Raw genomic sequence first — 14238 nt, forward strand, 5'->3', positions numbered from 1 at the left:
TTAAGTGCATCATGAAGTGTATCATGATCTTATTATATCACTATATCGACATCATATCTTATCATAGCGCTAATGGATATAAATCTACAATAGTGCTCTAAGAGCATGCGGCCAGTTTAGCCAGTTTGCGTTCTCTAAAGGCATCCTGGGAAGACAGGATGGCATAACATCATCATCTCCATCATATACATTGCTGTCTCTGACACGCTTACCATAAACTGTGCACGCCAAAGCCAGAGACACACCCCTACATGAAAAGGGGTGAATGGGTTTCTCTTTTCATTCTTCTTTTTGTCCAGACAAGGATGTTTAGATAATGAGAAAAGCCGGCACTTGAGTGACACATCCCTTTTAGGCACTATGAAGTGAGGATTCTATAGCCCTGAAGCTGACCTACCACTCTCGGCTCCCACTTGACACAGTTACAAAGACATTTGGCAGCTCTTTCTCTTCCCTCCTTCCCATTCCTCTTTGTCTGGAACAACTGTCTCTCCCCCCCTCCAACACCCAGTCTCCCTGCCAGCCAAGCACCCTAGGGTGTACAGGCAAGAAAAGACGGTCCGAAGGTTGTCACGACACTAGATTTGACTGAATAGCAATGGTCTAAATCATGTTAATAGGGATACTGAATCTGTCCAACATGACCAAAGGTCTGCAGTAGCGGACCGCCAATCCCTGCTTATGCCTAGTTTTATTTCCGTTATGTATATTCAATATATGAGTATATAATTCTTTCAAAAATATGTACATAATGCAATAGTGCCCAATGACTATTACACAACAATAAATTATTACTACACTATTACTACTAATGCGCAAGTGCTCACAAAAATTAGGTGAAATATATGAATGTCTCCCATAACGGCGCTAAGCCAAGAAATAATTTCAATTTTAAAAATACAAAGTGAGGTTTTGGAAACTTGCCGCTGCCTGTTGTGAACTCGCCAACCTCGTCTATAGCTTCGCTCTATTTCTGGCAAATGGCCAGATATTTAAGGCGAGCCTTGTTGCCAGGCAACAGGACTACAGTGAGCCTCGCATGGCTCCGCGGGTGGAGAGGAAGAGAATGAATTCGTCTATAAATCAGCCATACGGCATCCTCCTATCCACAAGCCAACACCCACGTCACCAAACACTTGCATGACACAGGCGCACAAATCTCCCGGGCCGAGGAGGATAACAATGCGTGAGTGTTTAAATACGATACGTTGTGATACAAACAGCCCCTGTGGCAGTACACAATCATTATTCCAGCTCACAGTTCAAAAGGAAGGGAGTTTTGCTCGTGTTCAAATACGATAAAAAGAGAATGATGTCAGGCCGTCTTTAAAACTACTGCCAGAGAACATCTTGTGTTTGGTTCTGAAAACATCTGGTCCAGGTGAAAACATGACAAGGGTGAAATTAACATGCCTTAATTATATTTACAGTAAATCTGATTACCATCTGGCCATTTTCTATCACTGATAATGCCTTAAAATATCATGAGTGAGCTTCTATGCACTGCTTGTCAATAGTGTCTATGGTGCCTTTTGATTTTTTTTGTTCTCGCAGTATTAGAACCAATACCTGATGCAACATTATTACATTTCACAGACATCTTATTTAAGTAGCGTGCATATTTACTAAATAGAGTGCATATTTACTAAATCATACTTCATGTATGACTTTAATACATAGTATTAAATAGTATGTATGCATATTACATTCAAGACCAACATCAGTGGTGTGATGAAATGAAATGAAATGAAATGAAATGAAATGAAACTGCACTGGTTGACTCTGTCTCACTCAAAATTTCACCTCATGTAGTCATTACAGAAATTATTTACACCCAGTGCCTGACTACTGCAAAGAGCACACTCTTACCATGCGATTTCCCCCACTGTTGAAGTCAGAGCTTTTGAAAGCAGCGGTGGTGGTGGTGACTGTGTTGGATGGCATCACCAAACGAATCACTTTCCAATACAGTACAACAGTGATTTAAAAAAAAAAAAGATCAAAACAAAAACAAAGCAAAAAAAGATATATATATATATATGTTTCAGTGATCCTCCCTTGTTTGGTTTCCTGCAAAATAAAACACCATATGTCACTTTCTTCACATAGACACTTTATTAAAATGCTTTCTTTGGAACACACTCTGACAGAAATACTTCCCCTGTAAGCCAAAGGACTCATTTGTGAGGCAAAACCAAATCCCACTGACTCCAGAATTCCTACAGTGTAAGCAATCTTAGTTAAAATATAGCTTATCCGAATAGTTCCAAATATAGCATGTCCTACTGCCCTAATCTCATTTGCCCAATCTTATTCCGGTGTCCTTATCCAATCGTGGAAATATGTTTCGGTTACAAAGTATGTGATAAATCCATCTAGACCACATCTTCCCATCTTCCTGACACAGTATAATGTCCAAAGCCTGACAAGATACAATAAATCAAACAGGCAACAAGTCACCCTCAAGTACTCTTCCCACTATCTACATCTAGACATCCCAACCCATACTTCTTATATTCTGTCCTGAAATATGACAGCAGATTCCCAGAGATATGCTTTTATAACAAGGTTATAAAATATTGATTCTCCACAGTGCATGCATACAGGTGATATTTGAATCATATATCACTACACAAAAGGCACATTTATGTGTGTGTGTGCTGGATGGGCTTTTCTCTGCCCAGCTCAGTTCTGCCTATGATATACCCTCTCCAGGAAAGACATATGCATTGCATATAGGTTGTGGTACTGCCCTAACGCCATTTTACTCACAGAAGTTGTGGAGCTGTTGAAATGTTTGTTCTCTGCTTTGTTCAGTGTGATTTTTCTAGCCTAACACAATGACAGTGCGCGAGCCAATGAATTAAAAATACACAAGCGTTTAGATTTTGAGGTCAATAAATCAGGTCTGGAAATGATAGCATATTCTTGAAACAATAACAGATCGTTTTGGGGGGAGGGCGGATGTGGGGTTCTGTAATGGTTTATCCAGGTCACAAATCTATGAAAATTAGCAGCCTTGTATCGATGTGTCGTGTTTTAGGTAGCGGAAGCGCGCACGCGTGTGTGCATGTGTGCGTGTGCGCGCGCGCAGGTCACCTGCCTTGGACATTCGAGAAAAGCACTAAAAGCCACTTTTATCCCCCAAGGAATTCGGATTTCTAATTGAAACTCAGTGTTTAAAAAAATGTTAAAGGCCCGAAACGTTTCTCACTAACGTGCTCACATTTATCTGCAACCTATTAAAAAAAATCAGTTCAAGTTCAAGCGCAATGTCTGAATCTCACATCTGCAGAAGCAGAGGGAAAAGCGCCTTGCTGTCTCTCTCCGACATCGCGCTCGCTTTACACGGCTACAGTTTCCTCCTGAATAGCGAACTGCACGAAGGCGGTTTTTGACGAAGGGGCAGGGTGTTATGAAAACGCAGCACCACGTTAATTACCCGTCTTTTGCCAAGTCCCAGGCCTGAGCCCTTTTTCTGTTTTGTTGCCGCGGACTCCCGAATCCTCCTTGCGCTCCTCTCCCCGTCCTCCGCCTCCCCGGCCGGCCAGCACTTCTCCCGCGGCCTCGCGCACACTGCAGAGGGCCGGCTTGCTTCTGGCGCGACGCGTGGTCCTATTGCGAGTCTGCTTATCCTTACGTCTGCCAACACTTTCTACTCGTGTTTAACTCAGTCACTAGTTCACTTGCCGTTTACATCTAACTCATTTAATGTCTGGTGCAACTAGAATGTTGTTGTTTTTTCCTATTTAGGTACACTATTCACATTATTTATCATGTCTAAACAATTCCAGTGGCATCAGTTTACAAAAAATAAGGTGTCTCACGGTCTGAACACATTATTTTTGATGCTAATATAAGTTAGTGATGTGTCGTTCATGAATGCTTCGTTCATTTTGAACGGATCTTTAATATGACTCGGGAACAACGAGTTGTCTCAGAGAGTGATTCTTTCATTTTGTGTTGACCGCGCATGCGCGGCAACATACCTTTAGGTTTTGTAGAGGAAACAGAAGTGATTAGTTCACCTCTTGGATCTTCGAGTCCGAGTCGTTCGTTCATCACGTCACAGCCCCAGTGCATTCAGCCTATGGGGCGGTCACGTGATGAATGAACGACTCGAACACGAAGACTCGAGACCTGAACTAATCATTTCTGTTTCCGAGGAACAGACGTGACAAATGTGACTTGATGAAAGAAAGAAAGACTCGGATCGGGAGGTGAGGTGAACTAACAGACTGCATAGCCTGAAGACCCAACTAAGCTATTAATTAATCATTTCTGTTTCTCATAATTAGACCTTGGTTGCACTAGTTTATTTTATAGTTTATTAAGTACTAGATGTGTTGGTGAATTTAACATGTAACATTTTAATTATATTCTGCTGAAATGAATGAAATGACTCGAAAAAAGATTCGTTCATTTTGCTGAACTTCCCATCACTAAACCTGTCCTCTAAACCTTAGCAAGACACAGTAAATATTCTTCTCAACACAAAGAGTTCAACGTATCATTCATATCTAAATAATTGAATGTTTAATACAACTAGAATTTTCTCCCCCTATGTAGGTAGACTTTCCACATGACACAATAGTTCACTTATTTATCATGCCTAAGCTATTCCAGTGGCATCAGTTTACAAAAAGCAAGGTGTGTCAAGGTCAGAACACACTACAACCCCTGGCAAAAATGATGGAATCACCATACTCGGAGGATGTTCACCTTTTTTTACTTGGTAGCTTTTTTACTTGGTAGCAAATAAACAAATCACAGATATGACCCAAAAGTATTTTTGTTTAATAGCTGAACATTCTGGCTTTGTGAAACATACCTCAAACAAAATAAATTAAATCGTTTTAATTAATGGTGTATTGTTTTTTTCCAGATCAAGAGGAAAAAATTATGGAATCTCATTGTAATTTGCATTTGTAAAACAAATACCAGCACAAGTCTAAAAATGCAAATTAGTCTGCAGTTAAAAGAGAGTGCTTACAGACCTTAACCTTGGGACTTTTTGAAAGGAAACATGGCCCCAACAAGAGAGTTGCGAACTGAAACAATGGAAAGGATTATAAAACTCCTTCAAGAAGGAAATCCAACACAGAATGTGGCAAAAGATGTTGGTTGTTCCCAGTCAGCTGTGTCAAAAAATTGGTGCAAACTTAAACAAAATGGGAAGGTTGTAAAAGGGAAACATACAAGGAAGATGGCAAAGTGTCAGGATAGAAAAAATCAAGACAATATGCCTTGAAAAAGAAAATGCACAACAACAAAAACAAAAAAAAAAGAAAGACAAATGGGTGGAAATAAGAATCAATGTTTGTGACAGAACCGAAAGAAATCAGCTGAATGAAATGAAAACCAGCACTAACACCTAAACAGAAGGAAAAAGGTTACAGTGGTCTAAAGAGAAGCAATCATGGAGTGTGGATGATTGGATGAAAGTGATATTCAGTGATGAATCATGAATCTGCATTGGCCAAGGAGACGATGCTGGAACTTTTGTCTGGTGCCATTCTAATGAAACGTATAAAGATGACTGCCTGAAGAAAACAATCAAATTTCCTCACTCATTTATGATATGGGGGTTGCATGTCAGGTAAAGAAGCAGGGGAGACATGACCAGTCAATGCACAGAAATTTTGGACACTTTTCTCATTCCATCGATAAAAAATAGGTTTGGTGATGATGAAGTCAATTTTTCAGGATGATAATGCATCGTGCCACAGAGCAAAGAGTGTTAAAGCTTTTCTTCAGGAAAGGCAGATCAACTCAATGACATGACTAGCAAACATTCTGGATCTCAATCTGATTGAAAGTTTGTGGTGGAAATTAAAAAACTGGTCCATGACAAGACTCCATCCTGCAAAGCTGATCTGTCAACCACTATTCAAGAAAGTTGGAACCAGCTTGATGAATATTGTTTTTCATTAGTGAAGTTCGTGCCTCAAAGAATTCAGGCCATCATAAAAGCCGGAGGAGGAGCAGCAAAGTACTAATTGTGATTTTTTTTGTTGATGATTTCATAATTTGTTCTTCAACATTAAATGATTCCATAATTTTTTCCTCTAATTGATCTGAAAAAAAATCTGCCATTAATTAAAACAATTGAATTTAATTTATTTGAGGTATGTTTTATGAAGTCAGAATGTTCAGCTATTAAACAAAAAATGTTTTATGTCATATCTGTGATTTGTTTATTTGCTGCGAATTAAAAAAAACTGTGAGTGTCCTGTAAGTGTGCTGATTCCATAATTTTTGCCAGTTGTACTTTTGATACTAATATACTGTACAGTGCTGTCCACAAATATCATCACCCTTGGTAAATATGAGCAAAGAAGGCTGTGAAAAATTGTCTTTATTGTTTAAACTTTTGAAATACTCTGCTCTCATGGATATCAAACAATTGCAAACACAACACAGGTCTATCCCCCCAAAAATATTTTTGTTAAATATATGTGTGCCATAATTATTGGCACCCTTATGAATTCATATGAGAAAAATATATTTGAAGTATATTCCCATTGATATTTAAAATTTCTTTGGAACACCTGGGTGTACTAGGAACAGGAAATTGTTCAACTATGACTTCCTATTTCACAGGGCTAAAATTTTAAGGTAACACATAGGCCAAATTCCCTTAGTCATTCATAACAATCGGTAAGATCAAGGAATATAGCACAAGCATTGAAAATGCCCATTTCCACCATCAGGGCAATAATTAAGAAGTTCCAGTCAACTGGAAACGTTATGAATCAACCTGGAATTGGACGTTTGTCTATATTGTCTCAACGCACTGTGAAGAGGATGGTTCAAGTGGCTAAAAAATCTCCAAGGATCACAGCCGGAGAATTGCTGAAGTTTTTTGTGTCTTGGGGTCAGAAAGTCTCCAAAACTACAATCCGAAGTCACCTACATCACCACAAGTTGTTTGGAAGGGTTTCAAGAAACAAAGCCTCTACTGTCATTCAAAAACAAATTCAAGCATCTTCAGTGTGCCAGAAACTACTGGAACTTCAAATGAGATCGAGTTCTATGGTCAGATGAAAAGAAAATGGAGCTTTTTGGTGGTGGTTTTGGCACACACAGAGAGGTAGCCATATGGAAAAGTACCTCATGGTCACGGTTAAATATGGTGGTGGCTCTTTAATGTTTTGGGGCTGTCCAGCGGACCTGGACATTTTACTAGGATACATGGCATCATGGACTCTATCAAATGTCAACAGATATTAAGTGAAAACCTGACTGCCTCTGCCAGAAAGCTTAAAATGGGCCGTGGTTGGATCTTCCAGCAGGACAATGATCCAAAACATACATCAAAATCAACACAAAAATGGTTTACTGACCACAAAGTCAAGGTCCTGCCATGGCCATCCCAGTCCCCTGACTTGAAACCCATAGAAAACCTGTGGGGTGAACTGAAGAGGAGAGTCCACCAGCGTGGACCTTGGAATTAGAAGGATCTGGAGAGATTCTGTATGGAGGAATGGTCTCAGATCCCTTGCCATGTATTCTTCAACAACCTCAGGCATTATAGGAGAAGACTCAGAGCTGTTATCGTGGCAAAGGGTAGTAACACAAAGTATTTTTAACAAAAATTCAAAAGGTTAAACAATAAAGAGAAATTTTCACAGCCTTCTTTGCTCATATTTACCAAGGGTGCCAGTATTAGTGGAGGGCACTGTAAGTCCTCTAAACTTCAGCGAGACACAGTAAATATTCTCCTCAGCACCAAGCGTGCAGCTTGTCATTCATATCTAATTAAGGTCTGGTGGAACTATAATGTTTATTTCCCCTATGTAGGTACACTATTCACATGATAGTTCACTTATTTATCATGTCTAAGCTATTCCAGTGGCATCAGTTTACAAAAAACAAGGTGTCTCATGGTCGGAACACATTACTTTTGATGCTTATATAAGTCCTCTAAACCTTAGCAAGACGCGGTACATATTCTTCTCAGCACCAAGGGTGCAGGTTGCTGTTTATATCGAATTAATTGAATGTCTGATACAACTAATCTGTTTTTTTTCCTATGTAGGTAGACTGTTCACTTGTCTAATCTATTCCAGTGGCATCAGTTTACAAAAAACAAGGTGTGTCAAGGTCAGAACACGTTATTTCTGATGCAAATATACTGCAAGAAAGTGTAAGCTTTCTAAAGACAACTGAATTGTCATGTCAGGTTTCACTAGCATAGCTTAAGCATCACACCAAACCAAGATGTTGACACAAAGACCTTAAAAACAATGTCACATCCAGCACCAAGCGTGCAGCAGGTAGGACTGATGCCTCACATTTCCAGGGTCTCTGGTTTGATCCTGAGTTAGGGTTACTGTCTGTGTGGTTTCTCCAGTTTCCGCCCATCTCCCAAACATACTGATGGGTAGACCGACTATGATAAATGATCTAGGTGTAAATGTGTGTGTATGGTGCCCTGTAATGGACAGGTGTTCCATCCAGGGTGTATTCTTGCCTCACATCCAATGGTCCTGGGATCCACTGCAACCCTGACCAGAACAAAGTGGTTACTGAAGAAGATGAGGACAACCAAGAGCAACATTTTAAATTAAATTGTAATGGAATTCATCATTGAAATTTAAAGGCAAATCTTACCTTGTGCTGCTCTTCAGGGGACATCCCAAGCTTAACAGTTTGTCAAAACAGTAACAGTGTGGTCATAAACTTGTTTCATTTTACCTAAACAGAACCCAATGTGGTCTTAATTGTGCAAACCTGTGACCAAAGTTCTGTGATTTTACATATTTAACTGACATCAATATGACTGTCATATGACAATAGCAGGTCATATGTCACTGTGGCCTTTAGGGATCTGTTAACCTTGTCTCAATACTGAAAAAAAAAATCTTTCATCAGATGATGTTAAAATAGTTAGTGCTGTTAAAATAGTTAATTGTCAGTGCAATCTGGAATAACTTTATTACTTCAAGAAATATGCACTGAAATGCAATCAGTAATTTGTTCTCCGTTGCCTTTAGCAATATGTTCATGAGGTCTCCTTTTTTCTCCATCTTCAACCTTAAAGTTTTCACAATTTGCAAAGTGGAATCTATTTGTCCTAACCTTTGGCTGACTTTTCAGTCTTCCATGCAAACTTGGTTTCTTTTCATGGTTAAAGATCTATGCTAGGTAACTCACATACTGTATACTTCATGTGCCCAGTGTTTTCTGTGTGAACTGCTTCATCGCCTAGAAATGCTAGGCACACTCACTACTACAGCAGGCAGAGTAGCAGTTTGGGTTGACACAGCTAAAGTAGCCTTAAAATGTATTCATTTCACTTTAAACCAGCAGCCAACATGTCTCATTGCCCTAATATTGCCCTAATACTTTGCTTGTATTTCCTCATTTGTAACTTGCTTTGGCTAAAAGCGTCTGCTAAATGAATAAATGTAAATGTAATATGAGGTGCATTGTAAACTGAAACAAAATCTTTTAACATTGAAAACTACCACTGCTAACAAGGTGGTAATTAAAAAAAAGTACAATGGTTTTATTTTCAGAGGCACTGACTATAGGAGATCAGCCTAAAGTCTTCTACTTTTTCCTGGAATGTGAATTCCACAACTACGAGACATAAAAATATGATGAAATGGCAGGACTGGGCTACTAGCAAAGTAATACAAAAAAAAAAAATACTTTATCTCAGTACATTGGTAATGCAATGTCTAGCTAGATTTACTCTGTACAGCTGAATCACCTAGCTAGTCTACGTCTTAACTAAATATTCTCTGTCATAATGACATAGGGTATGCTGTAGCATTAGATATGTATGACACTAGCTAGCTAAATGGCATGCTTGCTAGCGTGGTTTGCTTGTAGATTACAAATATTTGATGCTTTCAAGTTAATGCTACCCAAACCAAAATGCTTACAGTGTTAAACATACAGATTGTGAAGCATTAACATTTCAGTAACAGACAGCCACATAGTTTACTAGCCAAACTCTTTTGAAGCTTTATTGACAGCTCTTCTAGAACAGCTTCAAACAAGAAGAGACACGTTTAAAATACTACACCCTAAGCCCCCTTCACTATCACTCCATAATAGAACTTTCTGCCTAATGGTAGCTTGAGTTCATATGTTTCCATATATCTGTGTGGCATATGCAAGAGAGGGAGCTTCTTTTGAATGTCTTACACACAGCCACACTGCACTCCCAGGGTGTCTAATCTATTCTCGCCACAAATCTATAACATAGTCCTTAAGGTAAGCAGAAGCCTGGCATACATGGTTTACACGAAGAAAAACCCTGGTTTATTGTTCAGCCAGGGTGCAAGAAGATGGTGGTGTGCAGGATTACAGTGGTCCAGCTGCAGTAGTTCACTCTGACTGCTAGCTGATGCAATTTCCCCAGTTCAGCTGAGGCTTAAAGAGAGGGGTAGGTGTTTAGCTGGGTAGATGTGTTGTGCAAAACGCCTCAGTACAAAGCCAGACTTCACTGATGCAAAACCACCATCTGTTGTTGTCACTGAGATTTCATTCAGTACACCTCCACTACAGCTTGATGGGGGATCTCCAGGGTGAGTCCAGCTTTGGTGAGCAGTCATTCTTATGATGTTGGTTATATACTGTACACATACACTACCTTGCCAGTCTGCAACCCTTGCCCTGTACAGTGCTTGCGATTTTTCTAACCTTTATAGGTGTGAGCCTTGCTCAGGTGGTCTAGGTTTAGGTTGAAAATGGCTTTCTGAAATTCCTTCGGTTATATTAGCTACTAAGATATTTTCAAGGGTGTCACACATAGCTAAGATCAACGTCAAAATTCAGCCTTTCAGCAGTGCTTGTTCAAGGGTGCTGTTAGATAAGCCAAGACATGAATTTCCTTAACCCATTCCACAAGGTAAAGTCTGTTTTAGGCCATGTCTCCAGACCCTGAGGGAACCTGCCAGTAGCCTCAACTGACAAATATATCATATTATTTTTAATATAGATTTGTTTAGGTTTTTTTACTCCCCAATTTGGTTATCTGCCAATTCCAACCCACCAAACAGCTGTTCCGGGTCATACTACAGCTACCAACCAGGGAGGTACCATGCTCTCGCTGCTGGGTAACGTAACACAGTCGGAGGAAAGTGCTAACTGCCCTCTTCTGCATACATGAGCTCACTGTTGGTTAGTGTCAATGTGATTCATCAGGGGAGACAGAGAGCAGTGAGCATGGCCAATATTGCTCCCTTGGCACCAATCCACAAATAGCTGTGGTACTATGGGGATTTGCGTTGCGATCTCCTAATGATAAGGTGAACTGATTTATGTTGTACCACGCGGGAGCTTGTTTACAGCATGCGTCAACTTCTAACTCTTCATCATTAATTCTACTTAGCATTGTGTGTTTTATTTTTTTCTTACAAGGATGAGTAAAATGAAAGCCTTTTTAATAAATTTTTGTATTGTTCATTGTAGATACTGTAGGTGTCACAAAATCGTATCGGTTTTCTACATAATCTCATTCAATGCATGTGTTAACAAGTGTCCAGATTCCTCTAGAAATTTTTTTTATTTAATTTGATTCAATTCCGCAATTTTAAGGTTTTCACTTGACTCATAGTATACATGCCTCCAGCATGTGTGTTTGAGGAAAAATAAACTCAACCACCAATAATGTATACGTAATACATAAGGTGAGTGGCTTTGGGCTGAACTGTGTGATACTTTATTACACTTGCTTGCTAGTTGCTTTCCCTCCTCACACCCTAATTTTTACTATTAAATAAATAACTTCATGTCTCTGGTTATCATGAAATATTAACCTCTACAGAATGTTGGATGATATCAGTTTGAGCCCCCTCTACATCTGACGTTTTATGTAACAAAATTACTAAAGATGCACCGATGTATCGGCCGATAAAGGCTATTTTTCACACTAGTTTAAAACATCCCATAATCAGGGCCGATTATATCCTGTCAATCAAAAGAGGGCGGGAAAACAGTCGATTTTGTGCTGTGTGTAAAGATGATGTCTCTTGTGTGGAATGATGACAAAACTGCAGTTTCTAATCTCTGTAAGCTCTGCACTGCTAAAATTTACACCGGACGCTGCAGCAGTGAAGCGGGAGTTTTGGCGTCGAGTCTAATTTTTTTTGCCGCACTGAACTAAAGCACCAGTACACCATTGAAAGATTTAAATGAAGATGAATTGACAAAAAAGTATATATTGCACAGAAAATATATATTTGTAGAGTAGTATATTTCATATCCAGTTAATGTTAATATATAAAAAAGTTGATATTATATATTACCAGTGTGATGTTCATTGATGAAGTAGAAATGCTTTTGTTTGTGGTGAGTGAATGTGAGACTAACAGGAGGTTTTTTAGAATTCAGTTCTATATTCTAAATTCATGTTAATATGAATGAATAACATTCAATAAGTTAAGAAATCTTACTTTAATCTTCAGAATTTAGTTCATGTGTTAATTAGAGTAATGTGTTTTCTGTTTCTGAGACCAGTTACTGTGAAACAACTTGTTGAAATGGAGAGAATAAAGCTTTTATTTCCATTTCTTTCAGAATTGTGGAATTAATTATTATTCATTTAAAAGAAGGTGTTAAAGGCAGAACTATCTGTATCGGTTATCGGTATCGGCCGGTATCACTCTGAATAATTGCTATCGGTGCATCTCTAAAAATTACAAATTACAATAGCCCTGAGAGTGTATCGTTTAAGTTCAAAAGCGAGCTAGATTTGACCTTTTGGATTAGAGTTTATGTTCCAACTGTGTTAGAAGGACAGATTGAAAAGAAAGAGTGGGTGATGGTTTGAGAGCTGATGTGGTTCAGTGGACCGGAAGCACCTGTGCAGCAGCAGTATGTGGCACGGTGGGGAAGACTGGCTGGAACAGGTTCAGACGTGAAGAAGGCACCACTCAGCAACAACAATTTCTCTCTCCCTTACCTGTGCTAGATCCAGAATAACAGCAGCTCTCTTCGACTAAAGCGACTAGTCTAGTGATGTAAGCATGCGTTCTTCCTTTCATATCTAGCCAGAGTCACCACCAGAAACTATTTCAGCTATGGCAGCAGTCCAGTGAGGGTTTAAACACGCACGCATGCACACACGCACCCCTTCCTCTGACATACTTATGAAGGCAGCTAATTAATTACATGCACCTGTATCTTTCTCTAACCTTAACCTCAGTAACCAAAATAACATTTTGGTTCTTTTAGTTTTTAAATAAAAGCTTAGTTTAAAAAAAAAAAAAAGTCCTCACCAAGATATAAAAACATATTTCCTCCACACACAGGTTTATATATTTCACCTTTAATAATTTACAAAAAAAAGAGACATATATCTGATAGACATAAATCATGATTTTGAAAGGCAAACATTGCAATAAACGAGGAATACAGCGGCAAAGCCCTGACATATAAAAGTAATTTTGCACGAGCAAGTTCTGGCTTTTCAAACAAATCATATAATTACAACAGGATATTAAAAATGAAAGAAGTATTTAAATGTATTATGTCATGTCCAGACAATATGACACTATAGATCCACGTTTAGAATTTGTGGCATGTAGTACAGTGTTAGAAAGAAATATTCAGTCCCAGGGTTAATTTTGCAAACTTGAATATGTAGTGTTTAAGCTTTCATGATTGCGAACCCTCTCAGTGAACTATTTCAACAAATTCATAAAATCATAGGCTGTGATTCAACACAAACACACAGAACAAAGACATAAGGGCACACTAAAGTTTGGCAAACAGTTTGGCACAAATTTAAAGGCAGAACAAGAAGTTTTCCAATGAGCACAGATAAATAATCGCATTCCTACAAAGTCACATACTAAAACTCCTATCTAAGCATTGACTTGTACATGTGCAGAATACTTTAAAAAGAAAAAAAAAATTTATAGAGCACTTTATACAGTACATCTAGGCACACCTACATCATAAGATTGCATTCATATTTGTGGCAAATGATACAACATGATCGTTCCCTATCCACCTTTCAAAGCAAAAATCGGTTCGATTGGTACTTTACAAAGTACAGTAAGAATTACAAAGCAAATGAGTTATTGAGTTCTGATTCTGAAGCCCATACATTTGACATGAATTACCATGACGTCGAGTGTCCATCTATAATGTCAGTATTATTTTCTGTAATTCATACATTAAGCATTATTATCAACTGCCATCAAGTGTCAAAAATAAATCAAGAACTTCTCATGACGCACACCTACTGTTACCAAAGAAACATTTCATTTTACA

The 14238-nt window shown here is 38.7% G+C and overlaps 1 protein-coding gene across 5 annotated transcripts in view; it reads right to left on the minus strand.

The window, feature by feature from the left end:
* dnmt3ab (DNA (cytosine-5-)-methyltransferase 3 alpha b) overlaps positions 1-5391 on the minus strand; it is a 64616-nt gene extending 59225 nt beyond the window's left edge. For 2 of the 5 annotated variants that reach the window (XM_053633369.1, XM_053633368.1), the window contains exon 1: positions 1870-3059. In XM_053633369.1, coding sequence (XP_053489344.1) covers positions 1870-1944 — 75 coding nt within the window. In that variant the 5' untranslated portion in view covers positions 1945-3059. Of the gene's footprint in view, positions 1-1869; positions 3060-3442 lie in introns of those variants that run through there. The other 3 variants (XM_053633367.1, XM_053633366.1, XM_053633365.1) reach the window with 3 other exon arrangements.
* Positions 5392-14238: the final 8847 nt, after the last annotated feature.

The sequence above is a fragment of the Ictalurus furcatus genome, chromosome 9 (genome assembly GCF_023375685.1).
Source record: "Ictalurus furcatus strain D&B chromosome 9, Billie_1.0, whole genome shotgun sequence".
Taxonomy (NCBI): domain Eukaryota; kingdom Metazoa; phylum Chordata; class Actinopteri; order Siluriformes; family Ictaluridae; genus Ictalurus; species Ictalurus furcatus.